General features: G+C 43.3%; 2 protein-coding genes across 7 annotated transcripts in view; one reads left to right on the top strand and one right to left on the bottom strand.

The window, feature by feature from the left end:
• Nucleotides 1-7848, top strand: part of LOC110489385 (TBC1 domain family member 5) — a 40810-nt gene extending 32962 nt beyond the window's left edge. For all 6 annotated transcript variants that reach the window (XM_036971600.1, XM_036971604.1, XM_036971602.1 and 3 more), the window contains 5 exons: nucleotides 732-934; nucleotides 1049-1148; nucleotides 5492-5571; nucleotides 5757-5981; nucleotides 6195-7848. In XM_036971600.1, coding sequence (XP_036827495.1) covers nucleotides 732-934; nucleotides 1049-1148; nucleotides 5492-5571; nucleotides 5757-5981; nucleotides 6195-6452 — 866 coding nt within the window. In that variant the 3' untranslated portion in view covers nucleotides 6453-7848. The remainder of the gene's footprint in view (nucleotides 1-731; nucleotides 935-1048; nucleotides 1149-5491; nucleotides 5572-5756; nucleotides 5982-6194) is intronic.
• A 239-nt stretch (nucleotides 7849-8087) lies between these two features.
• Nucleotides 8088-15314, bottom strand: part of LOC110487981 (inactive phospholipase C-like protein 2) — a 57047-nt gene continuing 49820 nt past the window's right edge. Inside the window, exons 11-12 of the mRNA XM_036971598.1 lie at nucleotides 11808-11917; nucleotides 8088-10661 (exon numbers count right to left, since the gene is read on the bottom strand). Of these exons, the coding sequence (XP_036827493.1) occupies nucleotides 10482-10661; nucleotides 11808-11917 (290 nt within the window). The 3' untranslated portion in view covers nucleotides 8088-10481. The remainder of the gene's footprint in view (nucleotides 10662-11807; nucleotides 11918-15314) is intronic.

Below are 15314 nucleotides of genomic sequence, written 5' to 3'. Positions count from 1 at the left end.
CCAGTGCACAACTGAGCAGGAGGACAAGTACATTAGTACAGACATCCTCTTTCTATTCTGGTTAGAGCCAGTCATTACCACGAGCCTGTCCTCCCCAGTTAAGGTGCCACCAACCTCCTGTGGTGTGCTCGAGTGATAGACTCACCCTCCTGTATGTTAGATGTAGTTTCAGGCGGAGTCTCTCCACCCACATTTTCTGACACACAAGGTAACTGCTACCATAGCAACCGCTTGTGTGCATATGTGTGTGTTGCCGTGTTTTTGCATCCCCTTTCAACCGTTTGTTTAAACCCTGATCTCTGAGCATCACAGCACTGTTGGCTTTGTAAAGTATTTTCCTCCTGGTTATTTTATCACCAAAGAATCCATCAGTCAATGGCATTGAACTTTTATAAGGTCCACATTCACACTGGTCTTAACCAATCACTGAAAGATGCAAGCCAGCAGAAGTGTGGTAGTCCAGAGTTGAATAGTATAGTGCCTTCTTGGATGCATGTTAAACCACTAGTCAAGAGAGACTGGCTCTGACTCAAAACATTCTCCTTCGCTGCAGTAAGTAGGTTGAACCTGAATACAGTCATCACACACTCATATGTTGAGGAGATTTGAACATTGAGGAGGTAAGAACAGGATCAAGGTTTGTGACAACAGCACTGGTTCATCGGTTCTCTCTCTGCTACTCACAGCCCTCATCTGTTTGTCTTTGTGTTCATCGTTTCTCTCTTTTTCAGGCCAAACCTCCAGGACAGTTAGCTCCTCCCCCAGCATAGAAAGTCTCTCTGGGGGACAGGGTCACACCACAGCGTCCCCGCCCCTTCCCGTCTCCAGGGGAAGTGACATCAGCACCTTGTCCCCACCCCTCTCAGCCACCAAGAAGGACTCCTTCTTCAACATCACTCGCTCCCACAGCAAGACCATGGGCAAGAAAGAGGCCGTGAGTATCTCTCTTTTTCTCCATCTTTCTCTGCAGGTCTCTTTCCTAGCTCATATTTCTCACTCTCTCTCACGCTCTCTCACTCACACTAAGTTGTTCCCTCTGTGTTGTCAGGAGGAGGAGTTGGAGGCCCAGGTGTCCTTCCTGCAGGGTCAGATCAATGACCTAGAGGCCATGAGCAAGTACTGTGCCAAGATGATGAACACACACATTGGTAAGTTTCCCTACATATACATATATTAACATGCACATTGAGTTTAACAACCCTGACGCATCAGTGGATAGATTGCAAATCCAGTATCAACACACGTGAAAGTGAAAGATAAAATGACAAATTAAATAGAAATAGTGACACGAGGAATAAAGAAACAGTGTCTGAATACCCATACTTGAGTCCTAAATAGTAGGCTGTTTGAGTATGCGAAAAAAATCAAGTAAACTTTAAATGACCGGATGTCATACTCATTTCAGCTTTGACAACAGTTAGATATGCTACTGAAATCAACAGCTGATGAGTTAGACATGGGGGTGTGCTACTGAAATCAACAGCTGATGAGTTAGACATGGGGGTGTGCTACTGAAATCAACAGCTGATCAGTTAGACATGGGGGTGTGCTACGGAAATCAACAGCTGATCAGTTAGACATGGGGGTGTGCTACGGAAATCAACAGCTGATGAGTTAGACATGGGGGTGTGCTACTGAAATCAACAGCTGATGAGTTAGACATGGGGGTGTGCTACGGAAATCAACAGCTGATCAGTTAGACATGGGGGTGTGCTACTGAAATCAACAGCTGATCAGTTAGACATGGGGGTGTGCTACTGAAATCAACAGCTGATGAGTTAGACATGGGGGTGTGCTACGGAAATCAACAGCTGATCAGTTAGACATGGGGGTGTGCTACTGAAATCAACAGCTGATGAGTTAGACATGGGGGTGTGCTACTGAAATCAACAGCTGATGAGTTAGACATGGGGGTGTGCTACGGAAATCAACAGCTGATCAGTTAGACATGGGGGTGTGCTACTGAAATCAACAGCTGATCAGTTAGACATGGGGGTGTGCTACTGAAATCAACAGCTGATCAGTTAGACATGGGGGTGTGCTACTGAAATCAACAGCTGATCAGTTAGACGTGGGGGTGTACTACAGAAATCAACAGCTGATGAGTTAGACATGGGGGTGTGCTACTGAAATCAACAACTGATCAGTTAGACATGGGGGTGTGCTACTGAAATCAACAGCTGATCAGTTAGACATGGGGGTGTGCTACTGAAATCAACAGCTGATCAGTTAGACATGGGGGTGTGCTACTGAAATCAACAGCTGATCAGTTAGACATAGGGGTGTGCTACTGAAATCAACAGCTGATCAGTTAGACATGGGGGTGTACTACAGAAATCAACAGCTGATGAGTTAGACATGGGGGTGTGCTACTGAAATCAACAACTGATCAGTTAGACATGGGGGTGTGCTACTGAAATCAACAGCTGATCAGTTAGACATGGGGGTGTGCTACTGAAATCAACAGCTGATCAGTTAGACATAGGGGTGTGCTACTGAAATCAACAGCTGATCAGTTAGACATGGGAGTGTGCTACTGAAATCATCAGCTGATCAGTTAGACATGGGCGTGTGCTAATCAATGAATAGCAGGAAACTACGCAATCGCGCAGGACGCATTTTCAGTATGGTAAAATATGTTTTATAGTATGTGCATTTTTGAAAGTCTAGTATGGTTTAAAAACCAAGATGTTCTACTTTCAGCTCTTCTAGTAGAATTCAATGTAGACTTTTCCACAATGCATTGGAAGAGCTGGGCTGCTGGCGAGCCACAGTTCTCTTTAAGTAGCCAGACAACAAAAGTCTACAGTTTTTGTTCTCCTAAAAATGATGTTGCAGGTCTTTTTCTGTTTTCTCATTAAATTGTTTATTGTTCTCTTGGCAATCAGAGCTTTTAAACTAAATGCTAAACCGTTTTGATTTCTGAATGTGTTGGCACCGAGGACTCATTCTCAATGATCACTCCTTTAGTTTAGTATGTTGCTGTCCAGCAGTTCTGAATTCACAATGCAGCTGACGGTCCACGTTTTCCTGTGCCTTTTGATTTGAAAGGTTTTAGTGTGTGTACTAGGCTATTTGGTTTTAATTCAGATATGTTACAGCACTTTGGTTTCACTAATAAATAGACTGTTGAAATGGAACCAAATTCTGTTTCTGTCTTCAGTCCTTTTTAAAAAGGATATAGAGTTGAAGTCGGAAGTTTACTTACACCTTAGCCAAATACATTTCAACTCAGTTTTTCACAATTCCTGACATTTAATCCTAGTCTTAGGTCAGTTAGGATCACCACTTTATTTTAAGAATGTGAAATGTCAGAATAATAGTAGAGTGATATATTTCAGCTTGTATTTCTTTCATCACATTCCCAGTGTGTCAGAAGTTTACATACACTCAATTAGTATTTGGCAGCATTGCCTTTAAATGGTTTAACTTGGGTCAAACGTTTAGGGTAGCCTTCCACAAGCTTCCTACAATATGTTGGGTGAACTTCGGCCCATTCCTCCTGACAGAGCTGGTGTAACTGGGTCAGGATTGTAGGCCTCCTTGCTTGCACACGCTATTTCAGTTCTGCCCACATATTTTCTATGGGATTGGGGTCAGGGCTTTGTGATGGCCACTCCAATACCTTGACTTTGTTGTCCCTAAGCCATTTTGCCACAACTTTGGAAGTATGTTTGGGGTCGTTGTCCATTTGGAAGACCCATTTGCGACCAAGCTTTAACTGATGTCTTGATGTTCTTCAATATATCCACATAATTTTCCCTCCTCATGAGGCCATCTATTTTGAACCTAATGTGTCTCCTTCCTGAGCGGTATGACGGCTGCGTGGTCCCATGGGGTTTATACTTGCGTACTATTGTTTGTACAGATGAACGTGGTACCTTCAGGTGTTTGGAAATTGCTTCCAAGGATGAACCAGACTTGTGGAGGTCAAAAAAAATGATGCGTTCTTGGCTGATTTCTTTGGATTTTCCCATGATGTTAAGCAAAGAGGCACTGAGTTTGAAGGTAGGCCTTGAAATATATCCACAGGTACACCTCTAATTGACTCAAATGATGTCAATTAGCCTCAGAAGCTTCTAAAGCCATGACATTTTCGGGAAATTTCCAAGCTGTTTAAAGGCACAGTCAACTTAGTGTATGTAACTTCTGACCAACTGGAATTGTGATACAGTGAATTATAAGTTAAGTAATCTAGTCTGATAGTCTTTAAACAATTGTTGGAAAAATTACTTGTCATGCACAAAGTAGATGTCCTAACCGACTTGCCAAATCTGTAGTTTGTTAACAAGAAATTTGTGAGGTGGTTGAAAGACGAGTTTTAATGACACCAACCTAATTATGTAAACTTCTGACTTCAACTGTATGGGCTGGATAAATGGGCAATGGTATAGGGCCAATGTGACAGCCTATAACCAGGCTGAGTAGGCCTATAACTCATTCCTATTCGATTCAGAGTTTACAGAAAGTAATCGAATTGGAAATTAGCTATCATCAGGCTGGTTAATGCGACGCGTGTCTGTTGAATATGCAAAAATCGAGCCGCCCACCTACTCAGAATACCCGCATACGTTTTACTAAACAGTGCATGCTAAATAGTATGCAGTACACTAGTGTGGGTATATTCAGACAAACGGTGAATAACCAGTAAAAATAGCATGTCTATATACAGGGAGTACCAGTACCAAGTCGATGTGTAGGGTTACGACTGTGATCTAACTAGACGAGGTGGGATCTTTTTGTCGGTAACAGTAATTATGCAAGAAATGGCGTTGGAAACGCCTTAATGCGCAAATATTGATATTATTATTATTATAATAATAATAATAATAATAATAATAATAATAATAATAATAATAATGACGTAAACTTGGGAGTCACGCTTTGATATGTTATCTGGTCCTCCCACTACGACTCTGGAAAGGATCTATGGGACGTGCCTACCCCCATTGAAGAGAGTTTAAGGTAGGGATGTCCCAAGGATCCCGGATAGCACTGACCCTCAGGAAAGCATGCTACAGATGAAATGCGTTATAACATCACAGGGTGATGAAAGTGCAAGGTGATGAGCTTGATGCTCCTTTCCAATAAATATTGAGGGTCTTATTCTGGTGACATGATGATTGATGCTTCGCTGCTGTTTGACAGATACAAACATGGCTCTTATCCATAATAATCTCATGTAGGTAGCCTACCCACACTGTATCTGCCAGCTGTTGGCTAGAGCGCATGTGCCAAGACGAGTGGACACATTCTCTATAGAACATAACAGTTTGTGACAAAACCATCAGTAGAGTTGAAAATGCGATGGAAACGTATTTAACTTGTATTTTTCATCCGGTACATGGGAATTTAATAGCAACAATTCGATGGAAACATTTCTGGTGGGAAAATGCACATTGTTTTTATGCATATTTTTGAATATTCAGCATGCAAATCGGTCACCAGTTGGATGGAAACCTAGCTTGTGGTCTGATGTCTGTCTCCTCAGGTAGGATCCAGGAGGTGATCCTACAGGAGCACCTGGAGAAAGAGGATGAGGTGTTGGTGTCACTGGCTGGACTTAAACAGGTACTGGACAGCAGCACCACATAAGTGGGGGGTGGTTTGCATGTTAGCGCCTCTGAGTGAGTTAGCATTTTGACCATGTGTGTAGTACGTGCATGTGTACTGTACATTGTCTGTGTGTGTGTTCTCAGTACATCTGTGTGTGTTCATCATGAATTGCTCTGTGTGTTTATGAATGAATCTGTCAGATCAAGGACATCCTGAAGGGAGCTCTGCGTTTCAACCAGAGCCTGCTGGAGACTGAGGAGAACGAGGAGATCACCATCGCTGACGACCACTATGACCACGCCTCTGCCGCACAGCAGCAGCACGCCAACAGTCACCATGAAGACCAGCCTTACCTGGCCGCACCACAGCGTGGTGATGGAGAACAGGAGGAAGAAGAGCGGGAGCAAACCCCACCAGAGCAACAGGTGAACACGTTGTATTAATACGTAGACTCATGTTTGCGGTGTACCCTTGCATACTTTGGTATCATTCCCGATGCTTCAAAATCTGTGATGAATTGTGGGTATATTGTGACTGACTGATCTACAAATAATACTAGTAGTTATTTATGATGGAACTTGATTTGTTGATCAGCCAGTCAACAGCAGTGTTGAACAAGCCCCTTGTCTCTCTTTCAGACTTCTCCCCCAGAGTCCTCCTCTCTGTGTGTGGGCTCGGAGGGGAGGAACTGGGATGAGTACATTCTGGTCTCGCAGGACGGAGAGCTGCCGCCCACCGGGGGAGGGGTGGAGAGGACCCCTCCAATCAGACAGCTCCACAGCTCGGTCAGGGTGGAGCCGTTCCAGGGTGCAGCGTCAGGTTCCTCCAGCCCAGACGAGGGCAGCATTCACAGCAAAGACTCAGACTTCGCCATGGTCAACTCCCAGGACCTGTGAGCGATTGGACTTTACTGATCTGGGTGGGAGTTACCACTAACCAGAGATCTAGGATCAGTTTATCTACTCCCTAATCACCCACCTTAACCATTTGGAGGGATTCATCCCAACCTGGAGGATATGCTGCCCCACACGGGAAAACCAACTCGCCACTGCTGGATCGGACTATGGCAGCCTACCGTTAGGCTGTCGCCAATACCTTAACCTACCTGCTCTGTATTCCTTCATGAATACCATAGATCTCTCTTATGCCTATAGCCTCTTCTCCTGAATGCTAGGGACTTAGTGCTTATCCAACCCCATCTGACTTTAATGGTGATACCCATTTCTGCCACATGAGGGTGCTACAAGACAGTTCACCACAGGCTACCCTCAGGAACTGGAATTCATAGTGCATTTATCAGTGTGGGGGATGCCTTTCCCTTCTCGGTATGTAGTAATGGTAGGGGAGTTGTCTGTACCATACCTCTGTCTATCTAAAGAGCTTATCTTGTCTTACCTCCATTCACCGCCTCTGATTGTCCTTTAACTGTTTCGAGGTAGAAGTTGCTCCTAACCAATCGGCAGTCCTACACCTTCCATTAGGGTGGATGGTACAATATCTGATCCTGTATCAGTTGTTAGGAGGCAACTTCTACCTACTCTTAACCAGTGCCTGGAAACCATTGACAGATTAACTGATTCTCACTTCTTCTTTACATTTTGTTTAAAGATACAATTTTAACCCAAAACAGCTGCAGTAATGTGAAATTATTAAATTAAGGAAAACAGGCTTTAAAAAAAATCAATTCCATGTAATAAGATTTCATTATTTCTGATGTCCTTGTATTTATCTCGCTTCCTAGAGTAGCCAAGTAAAGCATTGCACACACGAGGGATGTCCCTACAGCAGAGAGATGATTATCTATAGACCAATACAATGCTCGTTACAGTATGCCTGTGTCATGTTGAGGGGGAGAGAATGGCTTTTCAACAGGACAGTATACAAGTGCCAGCAACATGCTGAATTGAGTACAACTAATATTTAAATTAGCAATGCTAACTAAAAACACTAACAACATGCAGTGAAAGGTAAACAATGCTCATAAGTGGAGGCTGCTGAGGGGAGGACGGCTCATAAATGGCTGGAATGGAGTGCAATGAATGGTATCAAACACAAACATGCTTGATTCCATTCTGGCCATTATGAGCCTTCCTCCCCTCAGCAGCCTCCACTGTTGTAAGTGACATTTTAAAATGCCAGTGGATATCCAATACTTTGGCTTCTCTTAGATGTCAGGCCCTGGTTTTCTGTCTCTCTGTTGACTGCATGTGTGGCCAGCTGGCTATCAGTCGAGAAAATGGTCAAAGTGGTGTGTGTGTAAAAAACAACAAAAAAAACAGGGTTTTATGATTTGAAGTGACTGGTTTATTTGCTTACTGGTTGGTTCTGGTTATGGTTTGAAGGAGATATTGATGTCAATTTTACCACGAAACAAGGAATCATCCTACAGCATCCAGGTTTTCAAGAGGACAACAATTGTCTTCCGACAGGTGGAGTCTACGTGATGCTCAGTGCAGACTGATTCGTCACGCTATCTGACGGTATACCATGGAAGACATCAGTGTCAGGAATGTTTTTTTTATTTTATTATCGGAAGTCACCATTTTGTAAAAATCCAGTAACATTTTACAGAATGAGGATAATAATGTGAAGTGTGACACAACTGCCTAGAAAAGCATTGGTCAAGGTGCTATGGAAGGAGTACTTGAAATACTGTTTTTGATCATACAGTTGAGTCATTAACCCTATCCCACCAATATCCACAGGTGAGGAGTTCCTTACTAATCAGCACCCTTAATTCATCAGTCAAGTACAAGGGAGTGAACCTGCAGACAGACACGTACATTACGGCATAATTGACATGAATGGGGATTCCCATTCTACTCTGTACACGTCTACATTCTTTTGTTCCTCTGTACCCGGAGAAGCTGAAGCGTCTCAGTTGGTGTTTGCAACTTCAGGATCGTAGGTTTGATTCCCGCTGAGGCCACCCATACAAAAACAAAATGTATGCATGCACTACTGTAAGTCGCTTTGGATAAACGTGTCTGCTAAATAGCATATTTTATTGGTAGCAGTCACAATTCACACATTCTGAATCAGCCTCCTCCCACACGTAAGTTATCACTTCGGTCTCATTCAGTTTCACATTGTTCTGTAGTTTTGATCGCCCTGAAAGCCCTCCACTCCCCCCAACAAAAAACAAGGACTCCATTCAATCCATAGTGCTGAAGAGACGCTTTTATAGCGCGATCAACAATTAAAGTCAATTTTCCCGCGGTCGCTTCATACTGTATGTCGGCTCAAACATTTTAAAACGGATCTTCATCGATAACTCGGAGATACAGATTGAACGGATCTTCATCGATAACTCGGAGATACAGATTGAACGGATCTTCATCGATAACTCGGAGATACAGATTGAACGGATCTTCATCAATAACTCGGAGATACAGATTGAACGGATCTTCATCGATAACTCGGAGATACAGATTGAACGGATCTTCATCAATAACTCGGAGATACAGATTGAACGGATCTTCATCAATAACTCGGAGATACAGATTGAACGGATCTTCATCGATAACTCGGAGATACAGATTGAACGGATCTTCATCAATAACTCGGAGATACAGATTGAACGGATCTTCATCAATAACTCGGAGATACAGATTGAACGGATCTTCATCGATAACTCGGAGATACAGATTGAACGGATCTTCATCGATAACTCGGAGATACAGATTGAACGGATCTTCATCGATAACTCGGAGATACAGATTGAACGGATCTTCATCAATAACTCGGAGATACAGATTGAACGGATCTTCATCAATAACTCGGAGATACAGATTGAACGGATCTTCATCGATAACTCGGAGATACAGATTGAACGGATCTTCATCAATAACTCGGAGATACAGATTGAACGGATCTTCATCAATAACTCGGAGATACAGATTGAACGGATCTTCATCGATAACTCGGAGATACAGATTGAACGGATCTTCATCGATAACTCGGAGATACAGATTGAACGGATCTTCATCGATAACTCGGAGATACAGATTGAACGGATCTTCATCGATAACTCGGAGATACAGATTGAACGGATCTTCATCGATAACTCGGAGATACAGATTGAACGGATCTTCATCAATAACTCGGAGATACAGATTGAACGGATCTTCATCGATAACTCGGAGATACAGATTGAACGGATCTTCATCGATAACTCGGAGATACAGATTGAACGGATCTTCATCAATAACTCGGAGATACAGATTGAACGGATCTTCATCAATAACTCGGAGATACAGATTGAACGGATCTTCATCAATAACTCGGAGATACAGATTGAACGGATCTTCATCAATAACTCGGAGATACAGATTGAACGGATCTTCATCAATAACTCGGAGATACAGATTGAACGGATCTTCATCAATAACTTGGAGATACAGATTGAACGGATCTTCATCAATAACTCGGAGATACAGATTGAACGGATCTTCATCGATAACTCGGCGATACAGATTGAATCCAGCTACAAAAAGAACAAACACTTCACAGAGAGTAGGATTAAAAACATATTTCCAGCAACATTCAGGGACAGGCCATTCTGATTGTCTGACTTCATTCCTCTCCACATTCCTGTCTCCAGTGTCTTCGACGTTACTCCTCCCTCCTGACAGTGGTATAACAGGAGTATTTTTCTTTCATTGTTTTAGTCCATCTTCCTTCTCTTCATCGTTGTGTGGAGAGAATGGCCAACTAAACTCCAACAGCCCCTAACCGGGTTAGATGCAGAAGGAGCCATTCACTTTTGAGTGTGCGTAGCAACTTGGTTGTCAGTTCTGGCCAACCTGCCGATCCTCAGAAGGATGACGGTGCCCTTAGAAACTGATCTAAGGTCAGATTTGACATTTCCCCTGTTTTGATTTAATATATAATTTGAGGTGGGTAAGCTGGTCCTAGACCTGTACCTAAGGGGAACCTCTAGCCGGAGTGGTAGCTCTCTCCTGGATGGTGTCCAGGCTGCGTCGGGGGCGGGTCGCCTCTCCTGTCACACCCTTACTAAGGTTAGACGTCAGGGCAGCATAGTGTACCTGCTTCATGTTCTCCTGCACCTCCGTCATAGCCCGTTTCAGAAGGTCTGCCTGCCCCTGAGAGAGAGAGTGGGAGAAGGGAGGATAGGAGAGCGAGCTGTTTGTCGGAGTTGGCTAATATGGAAACGGACTGGCACTGTTCTGTGGTTGTGTTTGGTCTGCTGTGCGTGACAGTGTGTGTGTAGAGTCACCTTCAGTATGGTGATGTTGTGTTTGGTCTGCTGTGCGTGACAGTGTGTGTGTAGAGTCACCTTCAGTATGGTGATGTTGTGTTTGGTCTGCTGTGCGTGACTGTGTGTAGAGTCACCTTCAATATGGTGATGTTGTGTTTGGTCTGCTGTGCGTGACTGTGTGTAGAGTCACCTTCAATATGGTGATGTTGTGTTTGGTCTGCTGTGCGTGACTGTGTGTAGAGTCACCTTCAATATGGTGATGTTGTGTTTGGTCTGCTGTGCGTGACTGTGTGTAGAGTCACCTTCAATATGGTGATGTTGTGTTTGGTCTGCTGTGCGTGACTGTGTGTAGAGTCACCTTCAATATGGTGATGTTGTGTTTGGTCTGCTGTGCGTGACTGTGTGTAGAGTCACCTTCAGTATGGTGATGTTGTGTTTGGTCTGCTGTGCGTGACTGTGTGTAGAGTCACCTTCAGTATGGTGATGTTGTGTTTGGTCTGCTGTGCGTGACTGTGTGTAGAGTCACCTTCAATATGGTGATGTTGTGTTTGGTCTGCTGTGCGTGACTGTGTGTAGAGTCACCTTCAATATGGTGATGTTGTGTTTGGTCTGCTGTGCGTGACTGTGTGTAGAGTCACCTTCAATATGGTGATGTTGTGTTTGGTCTGCTGTGCGTGACTGTGTGTAGAGTCACCTTCAATATGGTGATGTTGTGTTTGGTCTGCTGTGCGTGACTGTGTGTAGAGTCACCTTCAATATGGTGATGTTGTGTTTGGTCTGCTGTGCGTGACTGTGTGTAGAGTCACCTTCAATATGGTGATGTTGTGTTTGGTCTGCTGTGCGTGACTGTGTGTAGAGTCACCTTCAATATGGTGATGTTGTGTTTGGTCTGCTGTGCGTGACTGTGTGTAGAGTCACCTTCAATATGGTGATGTTGTGTTTGGTCTGCTGTGCGTGACTGTGTGTAGAGTCACCTTCAGTATGGTGATGTTGTGTTTGGTCTGCTGTGCGTGACTGTGTGTAGAGTCACCTTCAATATGGTGATGTTCCAGCTGAAACTCTCCACAGCTCTGGTGACCTTACGATCCTTAAGCCCCTCCTTCACTGCAATGGAATGCAACGTCTCATGGAACTTCATGGCTAGGGGACGACACACACTTATTAGCAATGTTGAACCTTTCCCTCTTTGTCAACCTCTCCAGGTCTTAACCAAGGTTCAAGACCGGCTCAGGTCTGTGGTTTGGTAGTGTCTGGTATTTGTGATTGAACGATCAAGTCTAAACCAGTCTATTACACTACACAGAGAAAGGTAGAGAGTTAAGAGATCTGAATACAAGAATAAGAAAGTGCATTTGATTTTTTAACTTTTAAAGGTAGTTTTATGGTTGACCCGAAATCTACAGTGTTTATCCGTGAATGCAATCTCTGCATTGTCTACAGTGAAATGTGCCTTTCTACAATGTGCCTTTGGTTTAATCCTGGCCTCAATTAAAGAGTGATAGATGGGGAAAGAGAACAAGAGATTCAAGAGTGACAGGCAGACTCCTTGTCCTCTCTTCCCTCTGGCCAGATTGAGTATGTGTGGTGTTGTCACTTTCTCTGTCTGCCCCGGGACACTGTCACACTCTGTCACCATCTCCATGGAGACTAAGAAGTGGGTTAACGCAGAGCTCGCGCTGTAAGGGAACCTAACCTAACCTGCTACGTAAAGTACCTTCCGTCCATAGCTGTATACCATCTAGTCAAAACCAGGGATCATCTGAGGGGACTTTTAAACACAGCATCCTGAGCAACACCACCGCCAACACAGACCTGAACACAACTCAATTTACTCAACTTACTTCAATTTTCTCTCTCTCACTCACACACACACACAAAAACAACTCACTAACTTCAACATTCACCAGTACACAATTACGCAGAATTTAATATATACATTACACACACACAACATTGGCTGCCTGCCTGCCTGCCAGTGCAGTTGCTAGGCGACGAGGCTTGAGTGCCAGGGCATTCCGTTGTGTGCATGTTGTAAACGTTCCATTTCCCTGTGTAACCGAGTGGAACCGACAGAATGGAGAGAGAAAACATCGGCACTGGCCAGAACTCTGCCTGATACTGCCCAAACATCCAAACCCCCCCCCCCCCCCCTAAAAAAGTACCGAGCTCCTGGCCATCTATACCAGGCGGTGTCAAGGAAGGCTCAAAAATTGTCAAGATTCCAGCCACCCAAGCCATAGGCTGTTCTCTCTGCTACCACATGGCAAGCAGTACCAATGCACCTAGTCTGGAACCAACAAAAGCCTTGAACAGCTTCTACCCCCAAGCCATAAGGCTGCTAAACAAGTCTGCTAAATAGCTAATAAAATGGCTCCCGGACTACCTGCATTGAACCTTTCTTCCACTAACTCTCTTGCTTGGACTCTATCCACATAAACTGGACTTACACACACATGCTGCTACTGTCTCTCTGTCCTGTTGCCTAGTCACTTTACCGCTATGTACATACTGTATCTACCTCAATGACCTCGTACCCCTGCACATCAACTCGGTACTGGTACTCCCTGTATATAGCCATGGTATTTTTACTGGTTATTCGTTTTACACTGTATTTATCCCTCGTTTCTCTATTGTTGGAAAAGGACCCATTTCACTGTTCCTCTAGACCTGGTGTTTACGAAGCATGTGACAAATAACATTATTTGATTTGACACAAACACACAATTTTCATTTTTCATATTTATCTGAGAATAAAGGGTTGAACTCAGGTGAGCTGAGATAAAAATCTCTGAGAGGAGACTGGGAGCAGACTCTGGGATAAAATCTCTGAGAGGAGACTGGGAGGAGACTGGGAGCAGACTCTGGGGTGTTTTTACCATATCTACATAATCACTCCATTTTCTATCACCGGTCTTCCACTCTGAAATACATCCATTTATCAAACTTGTCATCTCTCCTCTAGCTATTAAGCCATTCATATATCTCTCGCTCTCTCTCTAAGCCTTATGGAACAACGGGGACTGTGAAGCAACACAAACACAGGCACAGACACATGCATACACACACAGATGATAACATACGCACTATACACACACGTACACATGGATTTTGTACTGTAGTTATGTGGTAGTGGAGGAGTAGGGGCCTGAGGGCACACAGTGTGTTGTGAATGTATTGTAATATTTTAAAATTGCATAAACTGCCTTAATTTTGCAGGACCCTATGAAGACTAGCTGCTGCCTTGGCAACAGCTAATGTGGATCCATAATAAATACAAACACTAATCTACAGAGCCTTCAGAAAGTATTCACATCCTTTGCATTTTTCCACATTTAGTTGCATTACAAAGTGGGATTCAAATGAATGTCATGTTTTGTCTATGATCTACACAAAATACTAATCAAAGTGGAAGAAAAATTCTAACATTTTGTAAAAATGTATGGAAAATAAAACACTATCTTCATTAGATAAGTATTCAACCCCCTGAGTCAATACATGATAGAATCACATTTGGCGGTGATCACAGCTGTGAGTCTTTCTGGGTAAGTCTCTAAGACAATTGAATTGTGCAACATTTGCCCATAATTCTTCTGTCAAGTTGGTTGTTGACCATTACTAGACAGCCATTTTCAGGTCTTGATGTATATTTTCATGTCAAATGTAACTCCGCCACTCAGGAACATTCACCAGCTTCTTGGTAGGCTACTTCAGTGTAGAGTTGGCCTTGTGTTTTAGGTTATTGTCCTGCTGAAACGTGAATTCGCCTCCTATTGTCTGGTGGAAAGTAGACTGAACCAGGTTTTCCTCTAGGATTTTTCCTGTGCTTAGCTCCATTCCGTTTATTTTTTTATCCTTAAACTCCCATTCTTTAATGATTAAAGCATACCCATAACATGATGCAGCCACCACTATGCTTGAAAATATTAAGAGTGGTACTCAGTAATGTGCTGTATTGAATTTGCCCCAAACATAACACTTTGTATTCAGGACAACAAGTTAATTGCTTTGGCACATGTATTGCAGTATTACTGCTTTGTTGCAAACAAGATGCATGTTATGTAATATTTTTATTCTGTACAGGCTATACGTCTTTAACCTAATTGACAGAGGGAATTATTGTGGAGTAACTACAATGTTGTTGATCCTTCCTCAGTTTTCTCCTTTCACAGCCATTAAACTCTGTAACTAAAGTCACCATTGGCCTCATGGTGAAATCCCTGAGCAGTTTCCTTCCTCTCCGGGAACGGAGTTTGGAAGGACGCCTGTATCTTTGTAGTGACTGAGTGCATTGATACATCATCCAAAGTGTAATTAATAACTTCATTTTGCTCAAAGCGATATTCAGTGTCTGCTTTTACATGTTTTTACCCATCTACCACTAGTTGCCCTGCTTTGCGAGGCATTGGAAAACCTCCCTGGTCTTTGTGGTTGAATTCACTGCTCAAGTGAAGGACCTTACAGATACTTGTATGTGTGGGGTACAGAGATGAGGTAGTCATTCAAAAATCATGTTAAACACTATTATTGCACACAGTGA

This window comes from Oncorhynchus mykiss, chromosome 32 (genome assembly GCF_013265735.2).
Source record: "Oncorhynchus mykiss isolate Arlee chromosome 32, USDA_OmykA_1.1, whole genome shotgun sequence".
Taxonomy (NCBI): Eukaryota; Metazoa; Chordata; class Actinopteri; order Salmoniformes; family Salmonidae; genus Oncorhynchus; species Oncorhynchus mykiss.
This window is presented reverse-complemented; position numbering and strand designations above follow the sequence as displayed.